At 32.4% G+C, this 13,826-nt stretch overlaps 2 protein-coding genes across 4 annotated transcripts; one reads left to right on the top strand and one right to left on the bottom strand.

Annotated features, from left to right (window-relative positions):
* Window positions 1-853: 853 nt before the first annotated feature.
* Window positions 854-5,014, top strand: LOC126657725 (purple acid phosphatase 15). The gene is made up of 7 exons (XM_050352470.2): window positions 854-1,329; window positions 1,409-1,600; window positions 2,398-2,731; window positions 3,024-3,241; window positions 3,531-3,721; window positions 4,038-4,322; window positions 4,713-5,014. The coding sequence occupies exons 1-7, from the start codon at window positions 1,035-1,037 to the stop codon at window positions 4,896-4,898; spliced, it is 1,701 nt and encodes a 566-aa protein (XP_050208427.1). The 5' UTR covers window positions 854-1,034; the 3' UTR covers window positions 4,899-5,014.
* A 5,647-nt stretch (window positions 5,015-10,661) lies between these two features.
* On the bottom strand, window positions 10,662-13,361 carry LOC126656483 (uncharacterized). Of its 3 annotated transcripts, none has more exons than XM_050351063.2 (3): window positions 13,270-13,361; window positions 13,045-13,139; window positions 10,662-11,971 (listed from the first exon to the last, which is right to left on the bottom strand). In XM_050351063.2, exon 3 carries the CDS (start codon window positions 11,889-11,891, stop codon window positions 10,743-10,745), a length of 1,149 nt encoding a protein of 382 aa, XP_050207020.1. In that variant the 5' UTR covers window positions 11,892-11,971; window positions 13,045-13,139; window positions 13,270-13,361; the 3' UTR covers window positions 10,662-10,742. The 3 variants fall into 3 exon arrangements, with proteins under 3 accessions (XP_050207020.1, XP_050207019.1, XP_050207017.1); XM_050351062.2 differs by having other exon boundaries at window positions 10,662-11,974; XM_050351060.2 differs by lacking the exons at window positions 13,045-13,139; window positions 13,270-13,361 and having other exon boundaries at window positions 10,662-12,190.
* Between the last annotated feature and the right edge of the window lie 465 nt (window positions 13,362-13,826).

A 13,826-nucleotide genomic window follows, 5' to 3' on the forward strand; every position in this document is an offset into this window, starting at 1 on the left:
AAGCAGTATGTCGGTTCGGCATACCTAAGACGCTTGTAACAGATAACGGGAAGTAGTTTGAAGCGCTACATTCAGCGGTTTCTTAATCTCCTCCAGAACCTCAGAATTAGGAAGGACTTATTGACCTTCCCAGAAAGTGACATCAGCGACCTGATCAACATGCGTCGCAGGAAGATTACCCACCTCCCCTATTGGAATGGACATGTCTATGTCAAAATTAGAAAGAAGGTCGTCAAGTGAGGCAGTCATCCTAGACGTAAAAGATAAAATAAATAAAGTTAGAAAAATACTTTCGGGATTAACACGAAGATCTACCAAAGGCGGAACCCGATGGGTGAAAACGTTAGTTACTAAATTCAAAAATGAAATAGCTTTTCTTTTTTATTTTAAATATTTTAAATTTTGAACCTTTTCTAGTTTAGACTATCTATTACATATATAAGATTATATTTGTTATTGCATGTAATTAGATTATAGTAATAGTTATTCCGATAAATTGATAAGATGAATAAAATAGTAAAACACAAGAGTTAATTGTGTTTATATTCTAGATTTTTTGATCGGATGAACATAATCTTATATATGCATAAGTGAGTAAGATCGACTAATTGGTATAAAAAAAATTCCTAGTACTACTGGATGGCAACCCAATTCCAGTTTAGATCACTAAATTGTCTTAAGGCTGAACGAAACCAAGCACACCGGGTTCACAGACCATCGCTCCGCTTACGGATAGTTAATAATTTTAATTTTGTTTTAGAATAAATATAAAAAAAAACGGAATTAAATTGGGCTGAATCAATTAAGTTTAAAATATTTAAAAACTCCCTTTGAACTGAACTCACTCACAGTCTACCAGTACCAGTACATACAATAAATAGTTAGCACTGCTGACAAAACACTAACGGTTTCCCAACTGTTCCATAAATAAACCGAAAGCATAAAACTTAAAATAAACTCTTTTCCCCCATCACTCCATTCTTCTTCACAATTCTTTTGAATCCTCTGTTTCCATGGAATCATAAGAATTAACCATGATTATACTGTTTCAAGGTTCAATATGTTACATTTTGTTCACCCTTATAGTTCTTGTATACACTGTATTTAATTCTACTACTGTTCATGCCAAGAAGCACAACATTCCGTCCACTCTCGACGGTCCTTTTGAACCCGTAACCGCTCCGTTCGACGTCAGTTTACGGGGCAACGCCGTTGATTTACCCGACACTGATCCCCGTGTTCAGCGCCTCGTAAAGGATTTCGAACCTGAACAGATTTCTGTTGCTTTGTCTTCTTCTTTTGATTCTGTGTGGATCTCCTGGATTACAGGTTTCGTTAATTTTTTGTTTTCAAATTAGTTGTATATGATTGATTAGTGAATTTCATGGTTAATTTTGTTGGTTTGCAGGAGAATTTCAAATCGGTTATAATGTAACACCGTTCAATCCTACGAGAGTGGCGAGCGTTGTTCGATATGGGACTTTGCGGCATCCGTTATCTCGTGAGGCGAAAGGGTATTCGGTTGTTTATAATCAGCTTTATGCTTTTGATGGTCTTCAAAATTATACCTCTGGGATCATCCATCATGTTCGTCTCACCGGTACACTTTATTTCCATCTTTCTTATACTTAGTTTGCTTCTATTTCACTCCAAACTTTGTCGAAATGAGCTTATTTAGAGTGTGTTTGATGTAAATGAGTGTGTTTGATGTAAATGAATGGAGTTCATTTAAAAATCTATAACATTTGTGTTTGGTTATAGCACGGACATTTCATTTAATCAATGTGTCACATTTGGTAAACGTTTCGGGACACGAAATTTCATTTTTTACATAGAAAACCTTAAGATAACACCATTTGCCGTGTCTGTAAGACTGCATCCGAGTGTTGCGTTCCCGTTTCCGTGTCTGTGTCCGAGTGCGCCGTTTCCCCGTGTCCGTGTTCGTGCTACCTATGTCATATGGAATTCTGTTTTTTTAATTATGTGGAATTCATTATGCTTACTTCAATTTCTATTAAAATTGATGAAATTTGGAAATGACAAAAACTATGGAACTCATTACATTTCAATCCTTTTCTCTTATGGTGCATTTAGTTCAAATGAATATTACTAAATTTTGGTAGAATTCATTTGCAAATGAATATAGCTGTGTTTGGTTTACTTAGAAATTTATGTGATAATTTTATTTTTTTAAGTTTTGTAAAATTGGTCATGTATATGTCAAATAAATTACTATATATATTAATCTGCAAATGAAGTTAATTTAAGAATTAGATTGATCCAAAGTAAGCCTAATCCTGGTAAATTGGGTTTTTTTTGTGACAGAATGTTCTCGGCATGAGCTATGTGTAACTGGTTAACATGTACCGATGATTTTTTTTTTCTTGGTTTTGACAGGATTAAAACCTAAGAAAATGTATTATTATAGATGTGGAGATCCTTCTATGAGGGCATGGAGTAGTATTTACTCATTTAAGACTATGCCTTCTTCAAATCCAAGTAGCTACCCTAGAAGAATTGCAGTTCTTGGTGATCTTGGACTTACTTACAATACAACTTCTACAGTTTATCATGTGATTAAGAACAATCCTGAACTTGTTTTGCTCGTTGGTGATGTTACTTACGCGAATCTTTACCTAACGAATGGAACTGGTTCTGACTGCTATTCTTGCTCGTTTCCTCATTCCCCTATACATGAGACCTATCAGCCTCGTTGGGACTACTGGGGAAGGTTTATTTCCTATTTCGTACTCTTTTTCCCTTATTTTGAGTTTGGGGATTATGTAGCTTCTTCATCTAGCTTTTGTAACACATGATATTGATATTGATATGCTATGTAAAACATCACTGCAACAGAAATTGTCGAAACGAAATATGGGAAAATTATATTTTTATAAATGATTGGGTATAAATATAGAGTTTTAGAGTTTCATAATCGTTTCTGGAAATAAAACGAAGCGCTGAAACCTAAGATTGAGAATTTTCCATGCAGCGTAGTTGATATGAAAAACATCTGTTTATAGGTTTATGCAGAAACTGGTATCTAGAATTCCAATGATGGTGATAGAAGGGAACCATGAAATTGAACAACAAGCTAGAAACAAAACATTTGTTGCTTATAGTTCTCGCTTTGCATTCCCATCTGAAGAAAGTGGATCTTCATCCACGTTCTACTACTCTTTCAACGCCGGAGGAATACATTTCATCATGCTTGGAGCATACATTGATTATGATAAAACTGGTAATTAATACAACCTTTATTTTTTGAGGCTTAATTGTCTTTTAATAAAACATAATATTACACTAGTGACTTTGCAAAGTGCGCTTTGATTTTCTTTTCTTTCAGCAGTTGATCATTGCGAAAACTTGCATGAATTCAAATGGAATAGAAGTCGGAGTGATTTTTATTTTGTAGAGTATATTGTTTTTTAATGATGAAACTTTTGATCTTGTAACTAAATTATGTGCGCAAATGCGTTCCATATGTACGATCTTGATCATTTATGTGCAATTCTTGGTTTGTTTCATAGGTAAGCAATACAGATGGCTGGAGAAAGACTTGGCTAATGTTGACAGATCTCTAACTCCATGGCTGGTAGCTGTATGGCATCCTCCTTGGTATAGTTCATACAAAGCCCATTACAGAGAAGCAGAGTGTATGAGGGTAGCAATGGAAGAATTGCTTTACTCTTACAGCGTTGATATAGTCTTAAACGGACATGTAAGTTATACTAACCCATTTAAGATAATAATTGGTCAGTATATATTAGCACAAGAGTTTTATAGCAATGCTTTTTTTGCATATGCATCTCAATGTCTTGATATTTTCCGGGAAAGAACATGTTTCATTTACATTGCAGGAAATGGAAATGCTGAGATGAAAAATGTTGAAATAGGAACAATGAAACAATATATATTTCAAAAGAACAGAAAACTTTTAGAAGTTTGCCGGAGCTGGAATGCAGGATTAGACAAATTTCTGTGCAACATAGGTTCTTCTTAAGTAGACTGATGTTCTGTTAATAATCTGTTACCAGGTTCATGCGTATGAGAGATCAAATCGTGTATATAACTACCAACTGGATCCTTGCGGTCCAGTGTATATCACAGTTGGAGATGGGGGTAACCGGGAAAAGATGGCTGTTGAACATGCTGATGAACCTGGCAACTGTCCAGAGCCATCAACCACTCCTGATCCTTACATGGGTGGATTCTGTGCCATGAACTTTACATCAGGTCCAGCAGCCGGTCAATTCTGTTGGGACCAGCAACCTGACTATAGTGCATTCCGAGAAAGCAGCTTCGGCCATGGAATTTTGGAGGTACTCTCTCTCTTGCACGAGAACTTGTTGAATTTTACAATTTGATATTTCATATCCATTTAGAAAGTGTTTCGGAAACTCATGAAACTTTACATTTACAATCTATTCTTGTAAAAAAAAGAAGTCCTTGTTTTCTCGTTTAGTATTTCCATTTCCGTACAGCATAGCATTCTAGTCTTTGGATTGCTTAGAAAATGCAGCACCCAACGTTCATTAGTCTACTTGATACCTATGTTGAACGGAAATTTGTATAATCCTGCATTTCAGCGTTTTTCATTTTCAGAAAGCTTCTAAATGTAATGTCATAATTTTCTCGCATAGTATTTCCATTTCCGTGCAATTTGCATAATCTCATAAAAGTGCTCACTGTCAACATGAATTGAATTGCAGGTGAAGAATGAGACTTGGGCATTATGGACATGGCACCGTAATCAAGACTCTGATAGTCAAGTTGCGGATGAAATTTATATAGTTAGGCAACCTGAGAAATGCCCTGTCCACCGCGGCAGCCGAATTAAACATCGGTTTGCATCTATATTAAATAGTTTTATCAGTACATTTTCCATGATTTTCTAACTGATGCAGCTGCTACAAACTGATTCTTCTGACAGATAGATTTTACAGAAATAGATTAGTTGGAGAAAGATTCTTTATATCATACCTCTAATGGATCCTTCTCCTTATAACTAACACACTATACCAGAAAAATACTTCCCATATGTGAATTACAAATAGAATCCTATAATTTGGACTATTTTTTATCTCATTGTATAACTAGAAATGTTTTATGGTGAAGCTTTGCAGAAGTACCCAATATAAATAGCCTTAGTGCTGTGTTATTTTGAAAGAGTACTTGTTTGGTTTAATAAAATTTAAAAGAAATAAGAATGGAATTTATTTTTGTTGGAAAAAAAAAAATTATATGGGGGATGAGAATGAGATTCTCCTCCAATGGAAAATCATTATTCCCAATTAAGGCTAACTTATAACGTAGTATCATATATCCATTTATATATTATCAATAAATCCGAATACAATACGTTATTATTTAACGGATTAACACGAGACAATATGGTTAATAATTAATAAACATGACATATAGATTATAGTTTATATAAAACTTGTTTAACCCATTTCAACTATTTGATATTGCAAGCATTTATCAAACCTATTAAATTTTTAAATAAAATATAATTTAGATATAAATATATAGAGTAATTAAACTTAATATCTAAAAATACTAAAATATTAATATCCATTAGCACAATAGTTGAACAAATTTAAAAGTGTTACTCGTGAATTAAGCGGGTTAAACTTTTTTTTTTGGGAAAAATAGCGGGTTAAACTTGGTAACCTGTCTTCTAACGTTTTGAATGGTTGATAATGTTATGATTTAAATTTGGTAAGCTCAATTTAAACCCGCTTAATTTCTTATTGTATTATGTCGTTTAAACAAACTGTTCTCCAAAAATGCCAGCCCTATCATTTTATTCTTTTAATTATCATTATTTTTCTTATTTTCTACTTAACCAACAACATATAAAATTAATTGTTTTTATTTTCTCATTGTAGTTTTCATTTATAATTATAAAGTTAAACAAAATGGACCCTAGTTGAAGTTGATGAGGTGACTAACTATTTTGAGTAAAATGGCAACAACTAGGTAATCCACACACAAAAAAGCATAGCACAAGCAACAACTACACATAAAGATTCAAATTCCTAACAAGAAATGACAAGAAAACAGCCGAACAACTGAACCCATTTATAGAAGATAGACAAGGTAATGTCTACATTAAATGTTTAATCATAAATACATTATTGATAACATAGTGATAATGATTAGTAGGGGTTAAGCAATCTCGCCAAAAACGAACATCGCTAAGTCAAGCATTTTACCGATATGGTCGTCGATAAACAACACCGAGCTATAACGGACACGGAGCACCTCACCCAAAGCTCGAATCCAGGAACACATGTATACACTGCCTTCGCTCGTGATGCTCAGCATCACAAGTCGGATCTGGCGAGACTAATCCATCGACCATGTGATATGGGGGGGGGGGGGGGTCACCGAACCAAGTATAGCCAAGGGGAATCTCGGATAAATACCAGAGACGTCGAGCATAAAATACCATCCGAGCTCCGTGGGCTTAACACTGAAGCTCGGTCTAACAAGATTCATGAGACGAGTTCTGAAATCTCACTATGATCCACATTCACGTGTAACTGATTCTGGGACCACATAAAATCCATAAAGAATGTTCCCTACGCCTGACGCACCTAACAAACCGCACCAAATGCGGAAGAACCTGCCACGTGAGCATAACTAAATACAGGGACCACAAGAAGAAGAGGCAAGGTTTGCATATGAGTTCTAATTATAAAAGGAACCTCATGTACAAACCCTAGATAATTCTTTTTTTTTTCAAGATTATTCTTCTTCTTTTTTCACTAAAACTTATTTGAGCGTCGGATCGAACATCCGGTGATCCCTACCGAAAATTCGTTTCGACCTCTGTTTATTGGTTTGTGCAGGCTTAGCAGATCGGACTCCATTATGGTGATTCATCACTTGGCGCCGTCTGTGTATATCGAACCCACGACCACATGGCTATAAATTAGCAACAACTACACATAAAGATTCAGATTCCTAATAAAAAATGACAAGAAAACAGCTGAACAAACTAAATCCATTTATAGAACATAGACAAGGTAATGTCTACATTAAGGGGCCGTTTGGTTCGGCATAAAAATGGGAATGGGTATGGGAATAATATCCATTGTTTATGTTTGTTTTGTCAAATTATATTAGGGAATGAGAATGTGATTATCCCCTCAATGGGAATCACCCATTCCCTCCCATGGGAATTGATTTTTTGGAATGGGAATCAAAATTTTATAAAATATTTTAATAATAATTAATAAATATATAATTATTAAAAAAACTATTTTTAAATATTTATTTTAAAAAATACACTTAAAATAATAAAAAAACTTTTTTAATTTTTTTAAATATTTTTTTTTTAATTTTTTTAAATATTTTTTTCAAAAATATGTTTTTAATTTTTTAAAAAACTATTTTTTTTATTTTTTCGAAAATATTTTTTTTATTTTTTCGAAAATATTTTTTTTTACTTGAATAATGCATTAGGGACCAAATAGTTGATGCCCCACTAGAAGATGTATATTTGGGATGTAGTACCACTGTCACTGTGTATTTGTCTTTAATTCAAAATGAAAATGACTTATGCATAAAGGATATGGAACTCACATGCATCTGGTTGAACATTTATTACTGTATTTCTATTTTGGCTAAACCTATATTTGAATGGCCTAATGTCTTAAAAAAACCCCGACCTTTTAGCCCCTTTTCAATCATACCCCGACGTTGCAAATTTGTCAATTTTACCCTATTTTACATTTTTGTGTTTCAATTGTACCCTGAAAAATTAAATTAACGTCTTTTGCGTTTGGAAATTTGTTTAAAACATTCTACACGTCTCGCATATATTAATTGTATATTTTTAAAATTTATTTAAATTTAGTTAAATTAATTAAGAATTTAAATTAGTGTTAATTTGATTATGGTTTTTAGTTAGTTTTTAAAAATAAAGGACTTATTTGTACTTTTTTGAATAAAAAAAAATTTAATTTCATGTTTAGACTTAATTAATTGAACGATTTAATCATTTAAGTAAAAAAATTAACAAAAATTAAAATATTGGGGTACAATTGAAAACGGAAAATTCAAAAGTGGGTAAAATTGACAAATTTTCAACGTCGGGGTAGAATTGAAAAAAAGTTTAAAGGTGAGGGGGTTTTGAGTGATTAGGCCTATTTGAATCCCTACATTGTTATATATATTTTTTTGAATTGAGTTCATCTCTTTTTATTTATCAAAATTGAATCTCTATATTTTTGATTTTGTAATCATGGAAATGAAATGTGTGTATCCACATGTCGTAGTGCGACTAGGATAATTGTTCTTTTGCATCTTTTTAATTGAGTCTATATTTTTATTTTTGTTGAAAGTAAATTTTTTTAATTGGTTTTTTCGGTATAAATTGACACTATTAACACTTTTATATGTCGAAAGGATCTAAAGTAGAAGGACTATTTAAAAAATATAAAAATATAAATATGTCTTTTATCTTTTTTTTTTTAATTACTTCCGGAGGAAATTAAATTTGAAACCTTCAGTTCTATTAGAAACGTTCTGATCACTAGAATATGCACGTTAGTATTTGTTATTTTGTTATATAATGGTACAAACCCCATCTCATTTAATTCATATTGTTGTACAATTTTCATCAATAAAGGATTAATAATTTAATAATACCCATGTTCTATTGAACTTTTATTGTCAACTTTAGTTGGAATTGCATTCTTTTCTTGGTGTTTCCCATTTTAGATGGCACATAATCTCACTTTAATTGAGTGAGTTATCCTCAATTTTGTATCATTTTATCCCATATATATGAACTTAGGTTGGCTAATTAATTACATTATGGAGAAATCATTTCTTGCAAGTAATATATACCAAACAATAAAGTAGAATTTAAAAACATAATAATGCTAATTACACCTTACAAACATTAATGTATAAGAAAACAGAGTATCATCATTTTCCTGCTTTCTATGGACTGAAAAGGTAGAGTTAGTATTTCATTTGTAAAGGAATCAAATCATTATTGGTCTCTAACATATAACTCTTCTTTAATGAAGTAAATGGTCCCCAATCTTTTGATAAAACATAATGATCAGCTTTAATTTAATTCTTTATTGTTTGTGTTTTCTGTAATTATTAATAATTTAGAGAGCACATTCTTAGAAAAAAACATTCTTTAAATTATTGAATTAATTTTTTTATTGAATTTAATGTCAGAAGTGTGTGTTAATAAAACTAGCCTCCAATTATCATCTTCTTTTATAAGCATAAATACTACAAATTTCTAAATTTAAGTCGTAATAAATCAGTTCATACAGTTTTTTTTAAAGTAAAATATTCAACACAATTTAAAAGTTGTAGTAGTTCATTCGGTCATAATTATTAGAGAAAATTATTCTAAAACTCTTCATATTTGTCATATTTACAGTTTGGTACATCTTGTTTGAAAATCAAACGATTTGATATCTCATTTTTAATTCCGTCAACAATTAGGGGCTTATGTTAATTCCGTTAATAATTTGATATTCACTTTCAAACAATTTGATATCTCACTTTCAATTATATTAACGATTTGGTACCTCATTTTTAAACAATTTAGTATCTCACAATTAATTTTGATACCTATATTTAACAAAAGGTTGTAAATATTTGCAAAACTAAAATTGAAATACCAAATTGTTTAATTTTTGAACAAAAAGTATTAAACCGTAAATTACGACATATATAGCAAGCCTTGGAGTAATTTGCTCAATTATTATTGAAAAGCAATTCATTTTAAAAAATAACTACATCACATAACAATTATTCCAATCACTTTTCCAAACTTAATTTCTCCAAAAGATTACATCAATACAGTTATGGGCAATATGACAAACATAACAACTCAATTTTCCACACAGAAGTTGAAAAAGTTTTATATAAATCTAATTTATTATCAAATTATAATAATAAACCAATAAACTAATTTTTAAATACTAGTTTCGCATTACGTGCTATGCATGTGGCTCGTAACGTAACTCCTCAATGAACATATTAGTAAATTTATTATAGTTATATCAATTTTTTTATTTATAATTAATATTAAATTAGTTAAGATTTTTTCTAATTTATTTCATACTGAATTTATTTTTCTTTTGGTTTTATAATAACCATAATTAAATAATTAACTTAATTTTATTAATAATATCTTTAAAAATAATAAGATAGAAATTTAAATAACAATATATTAACCAAATACAGTATTTTAATTTTGTAGTTTAATCAAACTAAAAGATAGGTATTCCTACTAATTTGGAGACAATTTAGTTTTGGAGATAATTTAGCTACCTATTTTAATTAGGACTTTAATTACAATAGTGATTAATTAAATAACTAATTAGTTAATGACTATAAAACCTTTATTTAGTAGTAAACTGAAAAGGATTATTCAGTAAATTTGCATGTCCCCCCCCCCCCATCCGTGCTTTTATATATAGTATAGATTAATCAATTTTAAGTAAAATTTGAATTTTTTTATTAATTAATTAATATCACATATCAAAAAATAAATAGATAGTTTATAATCCAACTTAATAAAGTAGTACTATAATTTATGAAAAAATATCTCCAAAATTTATATACAGAAAAAAACATATTCTATATTAAAAACCTGTAATCTCACAAGAACATACAAACAAGATGTTTACATAAATTCTGAATGTGAATAACATTTGATATGAATTTCAACAAATAAAAATTGAAAAAAAAATCTAAAAAATATCAAGAATTTCAACAATAAACCCATTACAAAGAGGACAATTACCCCTTTGAACCCAAAGCTCTCTTGAACACAATCTGCAAAACGTATGCCCGCAGGGGATAAAAGCTGCGCCTTTATGTCTAACCATGCACACGCAGCAAGTGTGCTCAATTCCATCACCACCGTTCGTTCCATCATCATCATCCTCCTCTTCCTCTTCCTCACATTCCACCTCATCATCCCCCACAGTGTATCTGGACCCCACAAATCCCAGCTGTCTATCCGTTTCTTCTAACAAATCCATCAACGACATTCTCACCGGCTGCTCCTCTTCTTCCTCAACCGCCTCCGGAGACTCCCCTTCCTCCGCCTCCTCGTCGGCTTCCGCTTGAGCAGCCGCCTCCGCTGCTTCCTGAGCAGCTACGGCTTCTCTCGCCGACAATTGTCTCTCCTCCGCTAACACAACTCCTAAACGTCGGCTACCACTACTACTACCGTTACCGTCACGTGCTATCTCGTCTTCTCCGCCGTCTATAAACGGAGAGTCGTAGTTACGAGATGAATTATGCCGCGACATTTGCGGTCTGAAGCTACGTGCGGGAGGTTCGTCTCCGACGGCGTGAATATTCTCATCCGGTACCGGTGATGTTCCGTACCGAGAGGAAACTCGTCGCACCATAAACGGTCGAGCACCGGACCTCGGAATAGAAGACGCTGAGGCAGGTGAATGATCGTTATTCTCATCATTATCTGAACGAGGAGACTGATCACCGGCATTTACGGAAGATATAGTAGTAAACCGAACGGAGCTCCGGCGAGACATTGACGATCTGGTTTGGTTAAAAGCGTTGGTGTTAGCGAAGTTAGTGTTGATCGGAATATCAGACGCCGGAATCGGAACTGTTGAGGTCCAAGCAGCGCCGGCGCGTTTAAGACGGAGACGGTCTCGGAAAGCTTTCCAGCTTTTCTTATCCTTCTGCCCGAATAATGAACCGTTCGGCTCTTCATCTCGTATTATATCAAGTAGCGTTCTGTTCATTTGTGGTGGCGCAGGAGACGCCGCAGCCGGTGGTGGTGGTGTTGATGGCGGCGGTTGTGGTTGATTCTGTTTGTCGGAGAGAATTGAATCCAGTGATAAACCAGTTAGGTCACCTGACATTTGTTCTAAAAGTGTGAGGCTCCTCTGTCCTCCTCCTGCTCCTCTTCCTCCGCCGCCTCCGCCTCCGACTCCGGCGCTGCCTACTTCCATTCAGAAACAAGAAATAAAAATGGAAATTAGATTAAAAAAATCTTAGGGGAGAGAATCGAGAAGGATTGGAAACATCTTTTGTGTTGGAAATGAAGAAGAATGAATTGGAAAAAAAAAATAGAAAATCAGATGCGAAGAGACAAATTTTCAACAAAATTTGGCAGTTTCTATTCTAATGTTGAATAGATAAAACAGGGCTGAATACATAGTTTGACCCCTGAATTTGTACCCTTTTACCCATCTAACCTCTAAACTTAACGCTTCACCTATCGAACCTCTGAACTTGTTAAATAATCCGATTTGACCCCTGAACTTGATACAAACGTAAATATTGAACCCCTCCGTACACAATTTCTTCTAGAATGTTTCAAGTGACAGGTGGCACGGAGGGGTTCAATATTTACGTATTTATCAAATTTAGGGGTTAAATCGGATTATTTAACAAGTTCAGAGGTTCGATAGGTGAGACGTTAAGTTTAGAGGTTAGATGGGTAAAAGGGTACAAGTTCAGGGGTCAAACTATGTATTAAGCCATAAAACAATGCTTTACCAGGATACAGATCTAAAATAAGTGAATGGGAATGAAGAATCAGCAAAATAAGCAAATATTTAAGGATATTCAATTTTTATATAATTTATTTAACTATAATATCTGTGTAAGTCAAATTTTTATCTGTTTTTATGAAACAAGTATTTTATAGCATTTAAAGAAAAATATTTCTATTTTTGTTTTGAAAATATTTCTAATTTATTTAAAACTTAGGTTTTTTTTATTGAGTTAGTCACATTGATACTAAACAAAATTTAAGACATTTATTTAAAATTACAGTTAATGATTAAGATAAAAAGAAATTTATATTAGATGTTTTTTTGATTATCGGGGAGAGGATGCGTTTTGAGAAAAAAATGAACCCACAACTTAGCAAAATATTGTTTAATATTTTTATTATTTAAGCATAGCTCGTTGGTAGTTTATATTAGTTTTTAGAATGTATCTCAAATTAATGATCTTCAAAAGAATGGGAAAAAAACTGAGGTTAATAAATTGAAAAGCATTGGATACCTTAGGGGTTGGTTAATTTGACAGGTACTGTAATGGCAGATGTTCTCTGAAATATGTAATTTTTTTACAGCAGATTTGAATTAGAACAATAGTACCTGAAAAAAGAAAAAGTAAAAGTGAAATAAAATTGGAGCAAGAAATACCAGAAATATATTACTGCAAAGATAAAAAAGACATGGAAAAGTAAAACTGAAAAAAAAAACAAAAAAAAGAGAGTGCACCCACCAAAAGGAAAGATGGGGAGGTGTATGTTTTTGAAGTACTATCACTTTCTTTGCATTTTGTTTGTTTCTTTAATTTTGTGAAATGTGTAAAAGTGAAAGAGAGGTATGGGAAATGAGAGCGAGTCTTAAGGAAACATTGGGGTCCTATTCCATCCCTTCATTTACGCCAACCTTCTTTTTTTTCTTTATTCAAATTATTTTTCCTTTTTCAAGTCAAAATTACATTTGAGAAAAACAAACAAAAATTGAATAATTAAATTGACTGTCCAAACATATTTCGTTGGATTTTCATATTTTTTTAAATTAATGCTATGAATTTTTAAAAAAATATCAAGAATTATTTTAGCCATTTTACAATCATCGAAATATTACGAGGTTAAAATAATTTATAAAGTTGTTGATATGGTGTGACATTTAAATTAAGATCTGAGTTAAAATTGAGTCTAATATGAAAATTAAAATTGTATATTTGACACACAGACAACTGTATAATTATCCACATAAAAATCATTTGCTTCACTAACTAAATAAAAAAAATTCTCAATCGGCCAACGGCGA

This window comes from Mercurialis annua, linkage group LG7 (genome assembly GCF_937616625.2).
Source record: "Mercurialis annua linkage group LG7, ddMerAnnu1.2, whole genome shotgun sequence".
NCBI classification, from domain to species: Eukaryota; Viridiplantae; Streptophyta; class Magnoliopsida; order Malpighiales; family Euphorbiaceae; genus Mercurialis; species Mercurialis annua.